At 39.3% G+C, this 23,526-nt stretch overlaps 1 protein-coding gene across 1 annotated transcript; it reads right to left on the bottom strand.

Moving 5' to 3' along the window:
• Window positions 1-17,396: 17,396 nt before the first annotated feature.
• Window positions 17,397-19,205, bottom strand: six3b (SIX homeobox 3b). The gene is made up of 2 exons (XM_060939036.1): window positions 18,514-19,205; window positions 17,397-17,565 (listed from the first exon to the last, which is right to left on the bottom strand). The coding sequence occupies exons 1-2, from the start codon at window positions 19,203-19,205 to the stop codon at window positions 17,397-17,399; spliced, it is 861 nt and encodes a 286-aa protein (XP_060795019.1).
• Window positions 19,206-23,526: the final 4,321 nt, after the last annotated feature.

The raw sequence follows: 23,526 nt of genomic DNA, 5'->3' as shown, positions 1-23,526 counted from the left end.
GTGAAGTTTAGGGGTCAATGCACTGGTGCAGCAGGTAGAGTTATTGATTTACAGCTACAGGTTCCGAAGTTTGATCATGATACTTCATAAAGCCTGGCTGTCCCACCTCCCAAAGCATTTCATTAACTTGCACAAACTATTCCAGTTTTTACCCTTATTCGGAAAAAGACAATATTCCTAAAATGAATATTCCACTAATATTTGCTTTTACATGCAGCCATAGACACTCTAATTGTGTAGCAAAAGGCCATGCGTCACAAACTGCCATATCCATCCGTTATCTGTAGCCGCTTATCCTGTGCAGGGTCGTGGGCAAGCTGGAGCCTATCCCAGCTGACTATGGGTGAGAGGCGGGGTACACCCTGGACAAGTCGCCAGGTTATCGCAGGGCTGACACAGAGACAAACAACCATTCACACTCACATTCACACCTACGGTCAATTTAGAGCCACCAATTAGCCTAACCTGCATGTCTTTAGACTGTGGGGGAAAACGGAGCACGCCTATGCAGACATGGGGAGAACATGCAAACTCCACACAGAAAGGCCCCCGTCAGCCACTGGGCTCAAACCCAGAACCTTCTTGCTGTGAGGCAACAGTGCTAACCACTACACCACCGTGCCACCACAAACTGCCGTTAAAAACCCAAATTGAGATGCATATTCCGAACACGCTGAACAATATCTGCATATCCCATGTGTCCGAATTGGAAGATACTAAATTCAGAATAAGGCCAAATTCAGAATATCCAAACACAATATGCTGTTTACATGACTCATTATCATATTCAGAATATTAGTGGAATATTAGTGTGTATGTAAACATAGTGATTTCAGGATGGGAGTGTATTGTGCACATGCCTACGTGTGTCCCGTCCAGGTTGTATATAGGGTTAGTCAAAATTATGTTCACACTTACCGGTAAATGGTAGAAACCATTTATTCAAAAAACATACATCGTATGTGCAAGATGATTTACTGGACGGTCTCAACCTGTTCGCCATCGTGTTCAACACACAAAAACCAGCGGGCAACAGTACCATTTAAAGGCCAGACACACATTTTGCGGGGAATAGATGATACCATAGTCCTTATTCTGTCCTTGAGGTCACTGATATCACGAACTTTCCTGCTATACATGCGCTCCTTCACCATACCCCATAACCAGAAATCACAGGGCGTCAAATCAGGGGAGTGTGGAGGCCACGGCAATGGTCCACCATGATCTATTCATCAACCTGGAAATGTGGGGTCGAGATAGGCACGAACAGTACGGACAAAATGCAGCGGTGCGCCATCCTGTTGGAAATACCCCGCCAATCGGACCTGTAGTGGAAGTTCATCAGTGGTGTACTGCTGCACCATCTGTAAGTAGATGTCTGACGTCACTGTTGGGGTGTCAAAAAAGTTGGGTCCAATTACTCCAGCAGCGGTCACAGCGCACCACACATTCAGGAGAAAAATAATCCATTAGTGTTAACATAATTTTGACTAACCCCATATTTCCCACTAGCCACAAATGCATGTAAGATCATCCAAGACTTGTTAGGCGTCTAATGTTTGTGTCTTTATTTTAGCACTAGAGCGACATGGCTAACAAATAATGGAAGTCTGTTTCTTGGTTGCAATGTTTACACAATACTGAGTGTACCCAACTGTAGTCCATCAGTCAAGCCATTTCTGCTTGTTTAGTTTTGTACTGGCGATATAAACCAATGTAGGCAACAAGTAAGGGAAGATAATATGACCTAAAACCTTTTTCTTTAAATATCTGTCTCAGTTCTTTATTAATGTCATACAGAACGTTGATGTGCTTTAGTATACGGTAGGACATACTGTAATCTATAAACATGAGCTGCTGACTATGGGCGAGAGGCGGGGTACACCCTGGACAAGTCGCTGGGTCATCACAGGGCTGACACATGGAGGCAAACACCAGTTCACACTCACACCTACGGTCAATTTAGAGCCACCAATTAGCCTAACCGGCATGTCTTTGGACTGTGGAGGAAACCCACGTAGACATGGGGAGAACATGCAAACTCCACACAGAAAGGCCCCCGTCGGCCGCTGGGCTCAAACCCAGAACCTTCTTGCTGTGAGGCGACAGTGCTAACCACTACACCACCATGCCACCTCCATTTATAAATTGGTTATTTGAAATAAGATTGCATGGCCAGTGGGTGCTGTTTGAACCTACGAGGCATATATAATTTAAGGTTTGGTGATAATCTATTTATAAGCAAGTAATACATAATTAAATTAAGGATCCATTAATGTATATTTAATATAATGAATTTGTATTTAGGTATCAGGTTAAAACTTTGGAATAAATGTTTAATTATTCATAAGCATGCATGATAATTTAAGTTTCCTCATTTCACAATGATTTTATTTGTCATTTAGAGAATGAATGAATTATTTCTAAAACCAACAGGTTTTAGAAACCAGTTTAGGATGTCAACAAATGTTCCCCTGATCCTAGATGAGCTGTATAACACGATCTAAGATGAAGTTTAACAACATGCGTAATTAATTAATTAATTAATTAATTAATTAATTAATTAATTAATTAATGCAGTAAGAAAAGGAAAAGGCTGAATGGCACCAAACTTGACAGTTAAAACTTTGAGGGGAGAAAAAAAACATGCAGGAAAAAAAGCCTATTAATTACTCCTGTGTCTGTATATTTTATTAGACTAAATAGTCTTTCATTGTTTTCCAGTAAAATTCTTAAACCATACGTAATTACTGGGCTTGGCAAGAGGAAGTAGATTACTCAGTGTGACTTGGAAGCTTGACAGTAACCAAAGTACACGCACATTTCTATAAATACAATATGTGTAAACTGAGTAACGGAAATGATGAAGAATCCTGGCTGACAAATATGTAAAAGTAAACAGTAAGTCCTTTGCTTTTTATCTATATTTAAAGAAATATTCCTAGATAGCTACATTTCTACCTTTAGTATGATTTGAAATGGTGTAAACAGGTATATTGAGCAGGGGTGGGTTTCCCAAAAGCCTCTTAAGGCTAAGATCATCTTAACTAGGAGAGAGAGTGTTTATTGTGATGCTCGCCCTACCGTTTAATGATGATCTTTGTGCAATGATGCTTTTGGGAAACCCACCCCAGGTTTATACATTATAGGAGAACTGAAGTCATTTTTAAACTTGCTTTATTTCTTAATTAATGTGTTATTCAATTACGTTTTCAGTTTTCGTAACCTTATATCGTGGCTTGTATTGGCAACTAATTGCAATTAAATATTATACTTATCGGCCTATTCGTTTTTTAGCCATGTTGAATTTAGTTTGTTTGGTCCACGGCAGGCGTCGCTTATACGCGCGATCTTCACGAGACTTGTGCGAGACTTCAAAACGTGAAGTGTCAGCCAGGTGTCAGTGCCGCCATTTTGAAAACTGTTTTCCAAACTAAATATTGCACAAAAACGAGTGTAAATGACGATTACTGTCTACTTTTTTCAAACTTTCCTGATTGCTATCAAAACAAACAAAACTTACGGCTTGATTACGTCAGCATTCGAAAGCGGGCGCGCGCGTCTTTTGACAGTGTTGGCAGATGTTGGTCGCTTTGATTTGCGCTGTACGTTTTACTTCCGTCCTACGATGTCTCGCACAGGTCTCAACGAATCTCATTTATGGCCATTGCTTTGACATACGGACTGATATATTACACAGCATATTTCAAACACTCATAACTTGCTATAGCAGTAACAAAATAGCTATCAAAAATGCATTCCTATATTTAATAAAATGAGATAAATAGAATTTTGATGAGGCGGCACGGTGGTGTAGTGGTTAGCGCTGTCGCCTCACAGCAAGAAGGTCCTGGGTTCGAGCCCTGGGGCCGGCGAGGGCCTTTCTGTGCGGAGTTTGCATGTTCTCCCCGTGTCCGCGTGGGTTTCCTCCGGGTGCTCCGGTTTCCCCCACAGTCCAAAGACATGCAGGTTAGGTTAACTGGTGACTCTAAATTGACCGTAGGTGTGAATGTGAGTGTGAATGGTTGTCTGTGTCTATGTGTCAGCCCTGTGATGACCTGGCGACTTGTCCAGGGTGTACCCCGCCTTTCACCCGTAGTCAGCTGGGATAGGCTCCAGCTTGCCTGCGACCCTGTAGAAGGATAAAGCGGCTAGAGATAATGAGATGAGATGAGAATTTTGATGATAAAAAATTTGCCTTAGTTCTTCTTTAAATATTCACAGAGCTGTGTTACACAAAGGTACCAGTAGGTGTCAGTATAACATGGTGAAAATGTTTAAAATCTGCCAGAGCAGAATAACCTATCAAATAATGAGTGCTGTTTGTCTACAAATTAGCATATAAGACCTTTTACCATGATGGAAATATTGTATGGAATGTATGGTGAATTCACTATTTGGCCAAAAGTATGTAGATATCTGACCATCACGCTCACATGTGCTTTTGAACAATTCATACCAGATTTAGTCTTCCTTTGCTCTTATAATAGCCTCCAGTCTTCTGGGGAACATTTCCAGTTCATCCCAAAGGTGTTCAGTGAGGTTAAGGTCAGGGCTCTGTGCAGACTGACCCCCCGAGGTCTTCCACACCAAACCTTGACAAGCCATGTCTTTATGTAACTCTCTTGCACAGGGTCATTGTCATGCTGGAACCCTTAATCCCAGTGAAGGAAACTCATAATGTTCCAGCATACAAAGACTTTTTACACAGTTGTGCACTTCCAATTTTGTAGCAACAGTTTGAAGAAGAATCACAAATAGGTGTGATAGTCAGGTGTCCACATACTTTTGGCCATGTAATGAGTCACCAGTTAAATTGAGACAGTTTAACTTAGCATTATTTATTTTCTGGCCTGATAAATGAAAGAAAAAACTTATTGGATTAAGCCCTTGCAGTGGAACTACATGATATAAATATCATGTTGTTCCATTCATGACAAAATTCATGTGACATAATATAAGGGGGTATGGTCAGCATCAAACAAGAAGTTGACCCCCAAAAGGCTTGAGGTCTATTTTTTTCAATAGGTTATAAAATTGCAATGACTAATATACAGTGGTGCTTGAAAGTTTGTGAACCCTTTAGAATTTTCTATATTTCTGCATAAATATGGCCTAAAACATCATCAGATTTTCACACAAGTCCTAAAAGTAGATTAAGAGAACCCAGTTAAACAAATGAGACAAAAATATTATACTTGGTCATTTATTTATTGGCCCTGTGATGACCTGGTGACTTGTCCAGGGTGTACCCCGCCTTTCGCCCGTAGTCAGCTGGGATAGGCTCCAGCTTGCCTGCGACCCTGGAGAACAGGATAAAGCGGCTAGAAATAATGAGATGAGATTTATTTATTGAGGAAAATGATCCAATATTACATATCTGTGAGTGGCAAAAGTATGTGAACCTCTAGGATTAGCAGTTAATTTGAAGGTGAAATTAGAGTCAGGTGTTTTCAATCAATGGGATGACAATCAGGTGTGAGTGGGCACCCTGTTTTATTTAAAGAACAGGGACCTATCAAAGTCTGATCTTCACAACATGTTTGTGGAAGTGTATCATGGCACAAACAAAGGAGATTTCTGAGGACCACAGAAAAAGCGTTGTTGATGCTCATCAGGCTGGAAAAGGTTACAAAACCATCTCTAAAGAGTTTGGACTCCACCAATCCACAGTCAGACAGATTGTGTATAAATGGAGGAAATTCAAGACCATTGTTACCCTCCCCAGGGGTGGTCGACCAACAAAGATCACTCCAAGAGCAAGGCATGTAATAGTCGGCGAGGTCACAAAGGACCCCAGGGTAACTTCTAAGCAACTGAAGGCCTCGCTCACATTGGCTAATGTTAATGTTCATGAGTCCACCATCAGGAGAACACTGAACAACAATGGTGTGCATGGCAGGGTTGCAAGGAGAAAGCCACTGCTCTCCAAAAAGGACATTGCTGCTCATCTGCAGTTTGCTAAAGATCATGTGGACGAGCCAGAAGGCTATTGGAAAAATGTTTTGTGGACGGATGAGACCAAAATAGAACTTTTTGGTTTAAATGAGAAGCGTTATGTTTGGAGAAAGGAAAACACTGCATTCCAGCATAAGAACCTTATCCCATCTGTGAAACATGGTGGTGGTAGTATCATGGTTTGGGCCTGTTTTGCTGCATCTGGGCCAGGACGGCTTGCCATCATTGATGGAACAATGAATTCTGAATTATACCAGCGAATTCTAAAGGAAAATGTCAGGACATCTGTCCATGAACTGAATCTCAAGAGAAGGTGGGTCATGCAGCAAGACAGCGACCCTCAGCACACAAATCGTTCTACCAAAGAATGGTTAAAGAAGAATAAAGTTAATGTTTTGGAATGGCCAAGTCAAAGTCCTGACCTTAATCCAATCGAAATGTTGTGGAAGGACCTGAAGTGAGCAGTTCATGTGAGGAAACCCACCAACATCCAGAGTTGAAGCTGTTCTGTATGGAGGAATGGGCTAACAGTTAACATTTCCGGTAACTGTTGATCAGTCCTGCACACCGGCTTGGAGGAATTCTCCCAGCCGGTGTGCAGGACTGGTCAACAGTTACCGGAAACGTTTAGTTGCAGTTATTGCTGCACAAGGGGGTCACACCAGATACTGAAAGCAAAGGTTCACATACTTTTGCCACTCACAGATATGTAATATTGGATCATTTTCCTCAATAAATAAATGAGCAAGTATAATATTTTTGTCTCATTTGTTTAACTGGGTTCTCTTGATCTACTTTTAGGACTTGTGTGAAAATCTGATGATGTTTTAGGTCATATTTATGCAGAAATATAGAAAATTCTAAAGGGTTCACAAACTTTCAAGCACCACTGTAGTACACATATTTCTAATGAACATATACAAGATGTATAATTATTATCAAATAATTTAGTTATTTACCCAATGGTGATTTGGGAATGATTTTGTAAAGTGGGACAGTTATAGTACTGGAGAGAGAAAAAGAGAAGGGATAAATCAACCAACAACTATAGTTAAATGATGCATTATTGGATTTTGTACTTTAAATGGTGTGTTTATGAAACATCTCAAGAAGCAGAAAAGAAATGCAGAATGTTACTTGGGCTTCCTACTGAGTATGCAGAGGTTTTGCAGAGATATATGTTTATTGTGTTTTGTATAATTTAGAACAATTTAGTTCATAAAATGAGACTGATGTCAATTTTTTTTAATTCTATGTTATGCTGCTACTGAATGAAAGTAATTATGAATTGTTATTTAGCTTTCAGTGGTGTTTTTCTGCAATTTTTTTTGGTTTACTTCATCTGTTCATATTGAGTTTGAGAATGTGTATTTAGCAAAACATTACTGAAAATATCCTAAACTGTGTTATTGTCGTTAAAGAAATGAATTATAGAATGCTATTCAGGCCAACATCTCAATATGAAGTCGTTTTTTAAAACTCATCCTACTGTGTTCATACAATATTTAAAGGTAGACTGCCTTTCAGATTTTTTAAGTGTAGGTCATAAAAAGAATTCTCCCTAACACCCAGTTATTTTTGTTTAGTGGATTGAAAGTTACTGAATTCAAATCACAGACTTCCAATTTTATTAGGTTTTTAAAAATAGAACAATTAATGAATTTAGGGCCACGTGGCCCTAAATTCTCCGCTATTTTTTCCTGCTTCACCATGACCCAATTCAAGATACTACGTCATGCACCATGTGGTGGGCTTTCCCCGTTCACACAAGGCATTGTGGGATACAAATTTGAAACAGGAGAGAAAAATGGAGGACCATGGACGTCACTAGGATTGAGAGATGGGGGGGCTTAGCCCCAGGAGTGTGTTCAGTAATGCGCGCGCACGTGCACTGAAATTTTTTTTTATTGCTCCTACATAGGCTTTGTCAATCATTCATTATTTGAAGAACATTTATCAGAATCTGTTATCTGGATCACTTTCTTTTTCTACCCTGCTATTTCTCTCCTAAGTCTTCAGGATATCTTCTTTATATTAACAAAATAAGTCTAAATCAGTTCATTAGAGGCTGGGGCTATGTTTATGAAGAAAGATGTTTGCAAATAGGGCGGCACGGTGGTGTAGTGGTTAGCGCTGTCGCCTCACAGCAAGAAGGTCCTGGGTTCGAGCCCCATGGCCGGCGAGGGCCTTTCTGTGTGGAGTTTGCATGTTCTCCCCGTGTCTGCGTGGGTTTCCTCCGGGTGCTCCGGTTTCCCCCACAGTCCAAAGACATGCAGGTTAGGTTAACTGGTGACTCTAAATTGACCGTAGGTGTGAATGTGAGTGTGAATGGTTGTCTGTGTCTATGTGTCAGCCCTGTGATGACCTGGCGACTTGTCCAGGGTGTACCCCGCCTTTCGCCCGTAGTCAGCTGGGATAGGCTCCAGCTTGCCTGCGACCCTGTAGAAGGATAAAGCGGCTAGAGATAATGAGGTGAGATGAGATATTCCAAATAAAGCCATTTATTTCAGTCTGATGCACTGAACAGGAGACAACATAATGGTGTGGTGCTTTATTTAATTAGTTTAGTTACAACTAGCTTAGTTCCAAATCCTAGTGAAATCTGACAATACAGACAAATATGAATGTTTCTCAAACATTTATTCTGCCAAATGAGAATACAGTATACCTTAACCCTTTGGGGGACACTTAGTTTTCAGAGCAGATATCATCTCATCTCATCTCATCTCATCTCATCTCATCTCATTATCTCTAGCCGCTTTATCCTTCTACAGGGTTGCAGGCAAGCTGGAGCCTATCCCAGCTGACTACGGGCGAACGGCGGGGTACACCCTGGACAAGTCGCCAGGTCATCACAGGGCTGACACATAGACACAGACAACCATTCACACTCACATTCACACCTACGGTCAATTTAGAGCCACCAGTTAACCTAACCTGCATGTCTTTGGACTGTGGGGGAAACCGGAGCACCCGGAGGAAACCCACGCGGACACGGGGAGAACATGCAAACTCCGCACAGAAAGGCCCTCGCCGGCCACGGGACTCGAACCCGGACCTTCTTGCTGTGAAGCGACAGTGCTAACCACTACACCACCGTGCCACCCCGAGCAGATATCAAACAAATAAATAAGCTTAAACTGATAGTGAAGTTTAGAAAGAAAATTTGCTCACCATTTCTGTCCTATCTCAAAAACAGCTTTCATTATTTAAATGCTAGCTAGAGCTACTTTACGAGATGGACTAAAACACAAAGAAAAAAAACTAAGGTCTTACTTGGTCTTACTTAGTTTAGCCCAAAATATAAGTTGTCAAATTGTACAACATCATCACAGGAAAGATGAACATCCTTGAGACTGTTTCACAGTACGCAGCAACATTCTTATAAACTCAATGTGTATGTCTGACTGAGTCTTACATAACATAGTTTTAATGTAAGTAACAGTGAGATGTTAGAGAACAGAGGAGGAAATTTCTTTAAATCAACAATTAAAAACAAAATTACAGTATATAACTAAGTAGAAGAACTTATAATACAGAGAGTCAACTATCCATTCTTATCACTGTTGTGAACTGAACATGAAATAAGGGGCTAGTTTATGCCATGCAAGACGGTTAATTCAACAGAAACAGAGGTGCACTAAAGGCGTTGATCAGACAGGAGCAGCTAAGTGGGCCATTGCTTGCCATTTGCTTTTATCCAAGCTTGATTAAGGCATATAAATATGGAGATTACTTTATTTTCACTCTTATATCATTCAACTGGAGGTGGATAGCCTACTGTGCATGTTGTCTTTTTTTCTTTTTAATTCAGTGGGTTTTTGATAGCCTGCACATCAGTGCGTTTACATGCACATAGAGAAAATCGAATTTCTGCCGTAGCTCGACTGAAATCGAAGTTCTAAATGCCATGGAAACACCTTAGCTCGGCTGAAATCGAACCGAACTGGATTTCTCATAATCGAGCTACGCGACCTAGATTATGCGATTGTAGCCAAGCTACTTAGTGCATATAAACCCTATCGAGCTACGTAGTCGAGCTACTTACTTCAGCACTGCCCCTTCCGGAAGTGACGAGTGACGAGACCACAAGCGGGAAACACAACAGCCTCGGTCGGCATGACAACAGTAATAGTAGCGAGCAGCAGAAGAGGTCAGGAGGAACAAGGAGAACGAACGAACACGGAACTGATAACTTTGTTTATACTCTTGAATAGCTCTTCTTCATGACGACAACCGGAAGTGTACCAACACGATGGGGCGTGTAGCGCCACCTGTGGCTCGGGTGCACAATGTACCTCACACAATAGCTCGATTTCCTTGTGTGCATGTAGGATTGGATTTCTCTGGCACCCCTGCTGGGACCCTTAGCTCGATTACCGACAGTAGCTCGATTTGGATGTGCATGTAAATGCACTGTGCTGATATGGTGACTTCTGACACACCCACCAAATGAAAGAAAACAAACTCAGAAGCCTACTGCAAAGGCCAATGCGGTCACAATGTTTTGAAATGTTTTCCTACAGTTTCCATTCTTATGCAACGCGTTGTCATCTTTAACTCGAGGAACGCGTTGTGGGCTACTACGTTGCAGCCAAACATGGCTACCTCGTTCAATTAGTGGCCTAGATCAAACCGGAGCTAAACCGTCTCAAATTGGTTGAACTCGGCCCTGTTTTCTCTGTTGACATTTACTGACCTCAATCACGCAGACCTCTTCAGCATCAGCTCCCTTGTCACTCTCCTGTTCCTCACTCAATCTCTTAAAAAATCGTCGTATATCCATCTAGCCAATGAATTGAAAGGACACATTAAATCTTCTCTCGCCATAACTATTGCTACAAATGGCATTTAGTTTTCACTCGCAATAGTTGAAGAACATACCAATACACAGATGGGACAGAATATAGAAAGCTGTCAAGTTTAACTGTTCACGCTAATACTGGCTAACATTTTCCATAACGTTCAATTTAGCTGCCATAATGTTAAAAGGGACAAGTAGTCGACAAGATCACATTTTCTTCCCCTTAGATAAATGTAGGCAACGTTAAGCAATTAACAATGACTGACATCAACTTACAATCTCTTGTTCACTCTATCATTCACTGCGAATTAAGTCCTCTTCTTCTCTTAACAACTCTGCCAGCCTCAGGAACGTAACGTTACAGCAAGTAGGCCTAATAACATACAGCTCCCGCCTGAACCGCGCATGCCCGTCTACCTGGCTATGCTGGGAAACATAATGATAGTTTTATTCGTGTTGTAGCTAGAACTTGTAGACATATTATTGTTTGACTTGTTTTCTTGCTGGTTTGTGTTATGTGCAAATCTGCACTCTTTTCGACATTATATATAAACACCGAAAATTATAGGGGGGCTTGGGAACATTTTAGGGGGGCTTAAGCCCCCTTAAAATGGACCTAACGACGTCCATGTGGAGGACATGAGTGTGCGAACAAAACTTGAAAGACCGATGACAGTAACAGAAAGAGAGAAGAAAAGATGTTATCTTGTGAAGGAAAGGAAACACAGGACTAAACTAATAAATATCGGCGGTCAGCGATCACCTCGGTGTGATCAGCTGTTCGTTTAGCGACAGAATGATGGAACTGTCAGGGCACGGTCAAAGGTAAACCTGTAGATGGCAGTAATACAACACTGTGGATGGCAGCTGCTGTAAAACCCAAAAGAAGAAGAAAGTAAACCTGCGCATGCGCACACGGACTTCCTCTGTCTGCTTGACTGCGCGAAACGAGCAATTTCATGCACATAATTTGCTCAGGAATCCCTGCAAATTAAATAACTTCCCAGCCACAGAATGGCCTGGTTTTTTTTAGATATTACAGAAATAAACATGTATCACAATGACCAAATTTCAGAGGGAACTAAATTTCACCGATTTTATGAAATCGAAAGGCCGTCTAGCTTTAAATAATGTTGGCTGGCGTTGAGTGGTTTTGCGAGTCAAAGACGAGTTCAGTATCATGCTAGCTGAATGGAATATATCTGATATACTGTACCACAAAAAAAAAATCCATTATTATTATTATTATACATACACATTCCTTTCAGGTGTTCAGCGTGTCTTTCTCTTTCAAAATTCTCTCAAAATCTTCTGTGTTTAACAAAGCAAACCTGGCGGCCATGTTTGTTTACAAATTGTCACAGTTGCTCGCTAGCGCGGAAGTTGTACGTCTCTGATGCGTGATGTCATGTTTTCTTGACAACCATGCAATATTGTAAACCATATTCAGTGCTTATTCTCCATTGGGTAGAGTGACGTAATAGAAGAAGAAGAAGAAACCTTTATTTGTCACATGCACACTTCAAGCACAGTGAAATTTATCCTCTGCATTGAACACGCGCACACACTCAGAGCAGTGGGGAGCCACACTACAACACCCGGGGAGCAGTCAGGGGTTCGGTACCTTGCTCAAGGGCACTTCAGCCCAAGGCTGCCCCACATTAACCTAACTGCTTGTCTTTGGACTGTGGGGGAAACCGGGGCACCCGGAGGAAACCCACGCAGACACGGGGAGAACATGCAAACTCCACACAGAAAGGCCCTCACCGGCCGCTGGGTTCGAACCCAGAACCTGCTTGCTGTGAGGCGACAGTGCTAACCACTACACCACCATGTAGGATAAGTGATATGTGAACAATATTGCATGCTATCAAACCAAATGAATGAAACCTGCTAGAAGGAAATAGAACACGTTTTTATTCTATCAAAAAAGTGTCCTGTATGTCTAATGTGTTGATGATGATGATGATGATGACGACAACGATGATGATGATGTCATTAATGGTGAAAGTAAAGGCCTAGACTAATGAAAGTGTGTCTCAAATTACCAAACATCAATAAATGGTTCTCTCTTTTTTATACACAAAAGATTTTGGCAAAATGTTAAACAATAACTTCTTCAGAATATAATATAATAATTTTTCTTCACTTGTAGATGGTCAGTTGCCTTGAGGATTTCAGAAATGTGTTATGTCTTGGGTAATAATGGCAAGTTGGACATTTAAAATTCATTCCACTATTACTGAGTGAACCCTATTATAACGGAAGTCACAGGTTTGTCTTCCATAAAGCGTTTCCTGTTAGTCTCAAAACTGATCATAGAGCTTACCGAAGAGTTGGGAAAGGCCGTATAACCTTCACAGTAAACAATAATCGCAGTATAAACCTTCATACTGAACAGTAAGCACATGTCTGGACTTATAAGCAACAAAGGTTGCACTTTCAGATCTCCACCACAAGATGGAGACAAAACCACATAATCTCAATGCGCCCATTGAGCGTTTCTGTGTGAAATTGCTATTCCATACAGATTCAGAGACTCTTCATAGCCTTCAAGGATGCTTTAAAAAATAATGAAATTAAAATGTTTCTACATCCATCATCGATACCGCGTATCCGTCAGGGTCGTGGGGAAGCTGGAGCCAATCCCAGCTGCCCTCGGACGAGAGGCAGGGTACAGCTTGGACAGGTCGCCAATTTATTGCAAGACTAGCACAAAGATGAACAACCATCCACACTCACATTCTCACCAGTGAGCAATTCAGAGTCGCCAGTTGACCCAGTCTGCATGTCTTTAGATTGTGGGAGGAAACCCGGAGGCACAGAGAGAACATGCAAACTCCACACAGAAAGGTTCCAGTTGGCCATGAATTTCAAACCCAGAATAACCACCATGCTGCCCAATGTTTCTACATTAATTAATAAATAAATAATCCTATTTTAAAGACCAATAAATGAAACAAAGCCAATATTTTGGGTGATTATCCTTTTCTTAAAAAGAAAGAAAACCAAAAACAAACAAACAAAGTGTTTTCAGGTACAGTGAGTGCAGTTTTATAAGGAAATGAGCTGTAGATTTTACTGAGCATCTTACAGAACCAGCCACAGTTCTTCTGGGCACTTTGTCACTCTTGCTTCCTATTTTTGCAGCAAAACCCAGTAGCCTTCATGTTGTTGTTGTTGTTGTTGTTGTTGTTGTTGTTTTCCCCCTGAAAAGTGGTCTCTTGGGTAACATGCTGCTTTCTTTACTGACATACAAACATTTCTCCTGTAACATTTAATTTTGTGCTGCAAAACATATGTTTGGAAATCTAAACTGTTTTCATATTTCACTGACTCGATAACGTAGATAGCGTAAAATAATCTGCAGCAAAGTTTGTACTTTAAATAAATAAATAAATAAATAAATAAATAGTACCTAAGACTTTTCCTGCATATGTGGTAAAAGACCTTCAGACGGAACAAATTAGAACTAAAATACGGTGGACAAATAGCTTACAGCTTTGTTTACACCGATATTGTAATATTTTACAGACACGTTTAAACGAGCTGATTCTCAGACAGGCATTCATGACTTCCTAAGGTACAAACAGGATCAAATGCATTATCAGAGGCCAAAAGGCTACATTTACCTCTCCAGGTAAATAAAACTATAAGGGATATAAGCTTGAAATGTCAGCCCCAGGGAAATTACCCCGACACCAATACAGTTATGCATAAGTATATGCAGCCTGTATGTATTTCTATAGACTGAAGATGTTATTATGACTGTTTTTGAAATATAGCCAGCTGAATCCTACACAGAAACAACAACAACAACAATAATAATAATAATAATATTAATAATAATAATAATAATAAACTGTATTGAAACTTCATGAAAAAATGCAACAATAATAAACTGTATTGAAACTGCATGAAAAAATGTAAATAATAATAATAATAATAATAATAATAATAATAATAATAATAATAATAATAATAATAATTATTATTATTATTATTATTATTATTATTATATTAGATTAGATTTGATAGAACTTTACTGATCCCTTTGGGAGGGTTCCCTCAGGGAAGTTAAAATTCCAGCAGCATCATTACAGGATAAACAGAGAATAGAAAATAGAGAAAACTTCTAGATAAATTAAATTAAGTATTTACATTAAATTACCTGTGTGTATTATTATTATTATTATTATTATTATTATTATTATTATTATTACTACATTTTTTCATGCAGTTTCAATGCAGTTGTTTTTCACATGCAGTACATGTGACAAAAGTTCTTTAAACCTCATCCTGCCCAGGACAGCAGATAAAAAAAAATCGTCCTTCCTGACATATTTACATAATTAATACTGATGCTGTGATTACTGTGGATCGTCCTTGTTAAATAAATAAAGTAAACCAATAATTGTTTTATTCCCTGAAGCAAAATCACAGAGTTTACATGTGAACATATTTCCCCCACATGTGATTAGGTAAGCACTGTAATATGGGCTCACGTGGGGGGAAAAAAACAAACAACAACCGTATTTGAACATGAAACTGCAGGTGAACCTGTGCAAACACGTGACATCATGTGAACAATGTGTGATGTGAGAAATGAACACGTGGGTGGAGGGGATCATATGAAAATCACATGTGGGGGCAAAATATACTACATGTTAAAAAAATGTCAAACATAAGAGATCTTAAAAAAAGCCCAGGTGGAAATCGTGAAGACTTTCTGTAAGGAGAATAACATTACATTCGCCCAATTGTAGAAAAAAAATCCTCTGTGTATACAGTCTGGGTTTGTTCAACTAAGTCCACTGATTAAACCCACAGATTAGAGATGTGGATTATATTAGCTGCCTATATTATTAGAGGGGATTAAAAAGCAAATAAGATTGGTTTGTGCATTAGCATACTGCTCAATCTCTGCTCGACTCAGAGAAAGCGCATGTGTAGGAGAGTCAGCTGGGAGTCAAAACCCCTACTTGAATTTAGTCCGAGGTGAGACCCGTTTTGTGTTGGAGCATGCAGAGCAGTGAATGCAGGGTCAAGGGGAACTGCCGCGTGAATAATCACCAATGGGTAGTTGTGTTCAAAAGGGGAAACAAGACAGAAAAACCATACACAGAATAATAGACACAGCTCTCCTGTGCCAAAGGCGGTGAGAAATATTCAAGACCTTTCTCTTTTCACTGAGCCTTTAGTCATGTGTGTGAGACTACAGCTTGATATGATACAAACTGATATTTAGTTTTTGTCCTATAACTGGCACATTACTGACATCCGATTTTAGATAGCTTATGCTAATAAAACATATATATATATATATATATATATATATATATATATATATATATATATATATATATATATATATAAGTCCGTACGCATAGCTGTCAAGCTTTAACTAGAATTTAAGATAATTGATTCTAAAAGAAAAAAACATGGCAGAACTTCTCTCTAATGTTTTAGTGGGGAACATTTTAAAGGTAAAAGCTGGTTAGTTGAACAATTCCACAAGCAAAAATCTTGCATAATTTGCTTTCGATTAATTAAACCTTACACAAGACTAAAATTAAAACCAACCTAGCAAACAAACCAATAATAATAATAATAATAATAATAATAATAATAATAATAATAATAATGTTTTGATATAATAGCTATTGATTTAATATATCAAATATATAATTTTATAATTTAAAATTTTGATTATAGAAATGTCAGTCATCAAGCACAATTCATAGGAAATATAATATTATAATACAAGAATGAAAATTAATAACCATATGATAACACTGATTTTTAAAAAAAAAAAAAACAAACTCTGCCATAAGCCATAACGGACCCTTACACTATATGAACTTGAGAATATTATGTTGTTGTTGTTGTTGTTTTTTTAAGGACAATGTGATCCTTTAGTACAACCACAAACAAATAGGCTATAGTTATAATATTAAATTATATTTATTTGCATAAAAGTGACCCATAACACTGCGTTTTCAGAGCCATGTACCCATTTACAGTATAAAAACGAACAAATGAGCAGATATTAAAAATCTCAAAGCACTTTACAGACACTTTGACATCTTAAGGACACAAAATAAGGAAAGTTGCTGTATGGCGCAGTTGCATTATTATACAAGCATATCTAGTACATCCTAGACCAAAGAGAGAAAAAACGCATCATACACTGATCATTTCATATAAAATCTCGAGATAAACTCAAACTTTGAACATCTGCTGTCAAGACGGCTTAAAGGTGCTTTGACTTCCACGATTGTCTGATAAATACAAAACTCAAACAGTCCGCTTTGCGGGGGTTAAAGGAGCAGGAAAGAGGTAAAATGGCGTCTCTATACAAGTCATCCTCCTATAGTGCCTTTCCATGACCGTCCAGAAATATTCACAAATGACCATGCAAAAGAGAGATGAGAAAAAGAGCGTGTGTGTGTGTGTGTGTGTGTCCACTGAAGCGCTTGGAAAAACTGCATGCTTTTCTCCATTTGATGAACAACGGCAAAGGCCAAAATGGCCGCTACCCACGCTGTCAGTTCTCAGTTTATCATCAACATCATTTTATTATTAATTTAGTTATTTTCAGGTCCAAATTTCCCCGTTTTCAAGCGCCGTTGCGTCATACATCAAAGTCCGAGTCGCTGTCGGTAACGGAGAGCACAGTGCCGGGGTCGGGCCGCTCACCACTGCACACACTCGCACTGCTGGGAGAAGCGGCGGCGCGCTGCGCGCTCCCGGGACCCGAGACCGAGCGGAGCGCGCTCTGAGCCAGGGCATGCTGCTGCAGCCTGCAACACACACACACACACACACACACACACAGTCATATTTACTCATACACAGGAATACATCATTCTTTATAGTTCACATATTATTATTATTATTATTATTATTATTATTATTATTATTATTATTATTATAGCATTGTAATAATCCTCTTTATACCATCCTCTGACTCCAGTTAATCAGATTTCAGTGTGCAAATTCATTTACTATCAATATTATTCGTTTATACAACACATTCACCAGTTCTTTTTATGTTGTTTTTGTTTATTTTACTCTGAACAGGACAGATTTACAAGCTGCACTTCCGTAAACTACATCATACACTTTATACCATAAATATTAACATATTAAACATATTAACCTTAATGATCTGGAAACTAGAAAATGGTGATGTCTGGTATGACGAGTTGTACTCATGGACAGATAAATTATTACACAACACAACAGTTTGCACAATTATTAAATTGATTTTTTTTATTATTATGATGGAAATATGAGGAAACGTATAAAAAAGACGGATGCAATTATAAAAGCATCACTGTCAACATACTACTACTACTACTACTACTACTACTACTACTACTAATAATAATAATAATAATAATAATAACAACCAATTAAACTATTTAACTAATTACCTTTGCAGAGTAATTTATTTTTCGTATATTTTCAGAACTTTTGAATGACCAAAAGCTATTTAAAGAAGTTCACTAAATTAATCACAAACACCATCCACATGATGATGATGATGATGATGGTGTTAAAAGAAATGAAGCGCACTCTTTATAACATACAGGCTCGATAAGTTTCCAAAATATTTAAACACAACCTAATTTTACTAATAACGTCATCAGGATGGATAAACTGCAATTCATAACTAATTTATCCTTCTTGTCTTTGGGTAACATGACATTATTTATTATTATTATTAAGAGGTGAGGTATACTGGCCTGTTCTTGGCGGCGGCGGCTCTGTCTCGTTGTCGTCGGTTTTTAAACCAGTTGCCCACCTGAGTGGGGGTGAGTCCGGTGGCTTGCGCCAGCTCGCGCTTCTTGCTCGGGTTCGGGTACGGGTCCTGTAGGTACCACTCCCGCAGAAGGCCGCGTGTCCGCTCCTTAAAACAGTGCGTCTTCTGCTCGCCATCCCAAATGGTACGCGGCAGTGGAAACTTCTTGCGGACGCGGTACTTATCGACGGGTCCGAGCGGGCGCCCGCGCAACTTCTCGGCCTCCTGGTAATGGGCTTCGAGCCACATGGCCTGCAGCTTGCCGTGCGATTCCTTGGTGAACTTGTGATTCTCCAGGATGTGGTAGAGCTCGCGGAAGCTGCCGGTGTGGTAGGCGACCACGGCGCGTGCTCGCTGGATAGCTTCGTGCTTATTGATGGCGTCGCACGCACCCGGCGCCACAGGCAGGGACCAAAGGAAACGGCCCAGGCGCTCGATGTCTCCTGTCTCTTCCAGGGTTTCACACACGCTGGCCACCTGCTCGGCCGTGAAGCTCAGTGTGGGCAGCTGGAACATGGCCGGATCGTCCGGGGACCTTGGGCGAGGAAGGCTGGCCGCTAGGAGCAGAGGGCGATCCACGAAGTTCGGGAGGAACAGGTGAGAGGGGTAAAGCTCTAACGGAGACCTGAAAACCATGGAGCAACCGTCCGGTGACAAACGAACAAGAAAGAAAGAGAGAAAGAAAGAAAAAAGAAAAGATGCCAGGCCAACAGCTCTCCGTTTCCGCCGTTCTACCGCTCGGCTGCGTAAAGTCTGTAATGTCTACCCTTAATCAGACTCAAGTGTAACGCTTAAACATTTTGTTTCGCTTTTCTATTGGTCTTCCTGGTGTCGTGCTGTGGTTGTCATGGCAGCCCCTGCCAATCACTGTCAAGCAGTGCCGGTTATTAGTCTCCACAGCTTTGGGTTCAGCTCCGTGCGCCAATCAGAAACCGCCGCTCTTCCGGTGTTGCGCGCAGGAGGAGCGACCCGACTCGGGGCTCTTTTAGTGTCACACCGGTGAAGAAAGAGAAGCGATGGACATCAAGGCGTCTGCTGAAAACTGAAAGGTTGTTTGAACCAAGAATAAAATAAATTGTGGTGTTAGCTGAGATACTGGGGATATACTAAAGGTAAACTATCCTAGGCTGCATCTCCAAATGATCTTTGGGGGGGGGGGGGGGGGGGGGGGGGGGGATCTAAAATAGGTACTAATTAATAACTTATTTACAGGTGTCTTTTAAAATAATAATAATAATAATAATAATAATAATAATAATAATTATTATTATTATTATTATTATTTAAATCCCACTTGCATTACGCAATCTGTAATAAAACGCTCGAGGACATCATTTAAAAATTCAATCCATAATCGAAGCGATAACTATCTGAATTTAAACAAAAGTTACCAAGGAGGGAGACTAGATCGGATTGCCAAACCAAATAGCATTCTTTTACATGTCCTTTTTGTTTGCACAAAGCGTGTAATTAATGCTACAAACAAATGAATTCACTTGGCCTAATTATCTGTTTATCCTGAGGCTTAGCGCCTAATGGCCTTCTCCCCAATCGGAGACGCCTTTCCTGACCAAACCAACGTCACTATAACAAATTAACCACCATTCATATTTACTCTTATAGGGGAAGTGAAGTGTTGCAGGAATTGTTAAAAAAAAAAGAAAAAGTGGAATGCGTAAAACAGTTGCATGGCTAAGGCAAGATTTTTAAATGTCCAGGTGTTGACATGATAATCGCAGTAAACACAAGCACTAATCTTGCAGCCAGTAGGTGAGTAATGAGGCTGCTTTTGTCCATCAGGATTAGTTAACTGGGAGAATGTCCTGTTTATTGCGAACTCTGTTTACGTTCGGAGGAGGGGAAAAAAAAGCGTATCGAGGGGACACAAATATTTGAAGGAAAACCCTTCTGACGCCAAATGACTTAATTAATAAATAAATAAATATATGTATATAAACAAAAAGATCTGTGATAACTGTCAGGCAAGTGCTCATAATGATTCAGATCATCAGTACTGTAGCCTACAGTATGGAGGCAGTTATTTGGTCCATTATTAATATTTAAGTATTATTTTTTTCCCCAAACAATTATTTGAACATTTTAGGGAACAACCTTACTAAAGAACATAACAGCAACAAAGGACCTGTGCTGCATGAAGAGTCATGAATCATGAGCAGGACATGCAACAGTGTGACTGTGGTGAGAAATGAAACATGGAGATAAGAACAAAAAGAGTGAGAGTCTTTGGATAACAAAGAGGAGATAATAATAATAATAATAATAATAATAATAATAATAATAATAATTATTATTATTATTATTATTATTATTATTATTATTATTATTATTATGCTTTAATTCTGTGTTAAAATCTTCTTTAATCGATGGCAGACATTTCAAAAATAGGGATAGCAATATATCTTATACAATAAGAATTAATCCTTTATTAGATGAGAGGAGACTTTCGGAAGTGAACCGAATGAACGGACCTACACACACACACACACACACACACAAGTGAGCTGCAGCTGTCGGAGAGGAGCTTCATTTAGGGCGCAGTGAAAACGCAACACACGCACCTCCAGCAGTGTGCAACAGGTTGCTCTCGCATCCCATTTGTCAGTCTGAGGTTTCAGCTCTGCGCCTCTCTCACAGGTAAGAAACACACAACAGCACTTCAATGGGCACTGAACAATTAATGTCATTTAACATTAAAGATTTCTAAATAAAAATCACACCAAGTGAGATTTTATATATATATATTCACTTATCTGTGTGTATACTTCATTAATCATTTAGTTTGAGATAGGAAATACCAAACTATCTATAACCTATTATTCCTATTATACATTTTCATTTACATATTTGTTGTGCTTCAACAGTTACCTTAAGTAACATAATAATAGAACAAACCACAACCTAAATGAAATGCTCGCTCTTCAACAGTCCTAAATGTACATACTGTACATTTACATTTTATTATATAGCCAAGGCTATAAATAAATAAATAAATAAATAAATAAATAGCAAACACAAAGGTAACTTTGTTTTTGAAACCTGTTGTATATCAAATTAAAATCCCATATGGTACATTAGTAATCAATACCGGAGCAGATGTTGAGATGTCTGATATTACTGGACGTGTCAGAATAATATTTACGTGTGATCAGTTAAGCTGGACATAAAAGACATCATCTGGCCCCTGAATGAATGAAAAATTTATATGTAGCCCTATTTGTGTAAACTCACCAACCCCCAACTCATAAGTCAACTTCTGAAACATTTATAACCTGTATTTATAATTCTCATTAGCTCATCAAACGGAGTTATTTCTAACCCAGAATAAAATTTATTTGTATGTCATTATACAGACAAGTGGGTGTGATGCTTTTACAAATGTACTAAATAAAGCATTTTCATATATAGTTTATCTTTGTCTGTTGTACATTTTAAATCATACTAAAAGTAAAATATATGGCTAAACATAAAAAAGACCTAGTCCTCATGATATCAAATAGATTTTCCTGATTTTCCAGCTGATTAATACGACCATACAGTCTGCTTCAATGCCAACATGATTTGAACAGACTCGTACAAATAAAACGCCATTTTAAGCAGTTCTTCAAGCAGTCAGACCAGAATCACTCTAGCAGGAGTTGGATAAAAATGATATTGAATCAAAATGTCCTTTGTCAAGTCGACTTTATAATATTACCATCCACGTCAGGAGCAGGGGCTTTGAAAAATCACACACTTTGGCCTAAACCTGTCCAGCAAGGTTGGTACAAAGTTAACACGTGGCCTTTAAAATGCTCTAAGGTGTGTATTACCACAACAGTGGCTTCCAAATCAGATATCGTTATGGAGATAGTATCTCTCATATTGTGTAAAGCGGTCTGTGCTTCTTTGTGGAAGTTTCAGGTGTGTGTATTGTCCATTCATGCGTTGTAACCACTCCCTTCAGTCAGTGCTCAGAAATCTGGACTTCCTTCTCTTTTCATCACATCTCACTCTTTATTTTCCTTCAAAACTCAACGCAGTACCATTTGTAATCCACTTTGACGTCCAAAATTTTGTAATTTACAAAAACAAAACTAAGAAAATCTGACAAGATTGTATAATCAGTATCCAAGTTGTTTAAAAAGATTCTCTTTTGTATGCCTTCACTGCTGTATGAAATTACACAGAGGTAACACTGACTACTGACTATAAAGGACTGTTATAAACTATTTTCTTCAGGCTTTGGAATTTACAAAGTCAGATTAAAACTTTCTCTCTCTCTCTCCCCCCCCCCCCCCCCAACAATCATGCCCATGGTTCCTCAAGGTCATCTAAAGCGATATCCAAGGTCTAATTCTGAACACAAATCTTCACTGTAATTTGCTTTGCCTGTGAAATTGTCAATCATCCTTTGGATTTCTGAGAGTGATGAACTGTGATTGTCAACCTTTCATCCTTTTATAATGCAGATGGGACCAAGCGTTTCTGCAAGAGAAAAGACAGAAAAACACTAGCCTCAGACACAGAAAGAGGAGAGGAGTGAATTGGCACAGACTTTCAATACTGAACCACAGAACAATTGTGCTACACGTGTGGAATGCTAGCACAAGGGCTAATTGAGGATTCTGAAAGACCTCAGACCATAGGCATACAGCAAAAAACAGGAGGAGATCAAGGTGACAAATTAAAACAGCTTTACTGGGTGAGAGATGCTGCAAATCATTAAACATTAAAAAAAAACATACACAAACCATGGTAGTGCACAATGAATGGAGGAAAAAAAAAACCTGACCACTGAAATGACCGGAAGAAATCCCATAAGCATCAGGATGGGTATGATGCTGTTGCTGCTGCTTAAAATGCAGAAGCAGATACCATGTTATAAAAAGTATTTAATCCACAAATAAGGTGATAAATGAAATTTACTAACTGACAGGGGGGAAAAATACTCAACGAT

Source organism: Neoarius graeffei, chromosome 14, assembly GCF_027579695.1.
Source record: "Neoarius graeffei isolate fNeoGra1 chromosome 14, fNeoGra1.pri, whole genome shotgun sequence".
In the NCBI taxonomy this organism is placed as follows: Eukaryota; Metazoa; Chordata; class Actinopteri; order Siluriformes; family Ariidae; genus Neoarius; species Neoarius graeffei.
This window is presented reverse-complemented; position numbering and strand designations above follow the sequence as displayed.

Bases quoted from the DNA above. Each gene is read 5' to 3' on its own strand.
- six3b (XM_060939036.1), bottom strand. From the start codon at position 19,205: ATGGTTTTCAGGTCTCCGTTAGAGCTTTACCCCTCTCACCTGTTCCTC. The intron at 17,566-18,513 runs GCCAGTATACCT...TGTGTGTTGCAG, and splicing joins GCCGCCGCCGCCAAGAACAG to GCTGCAGCAGCATGCCCTGG.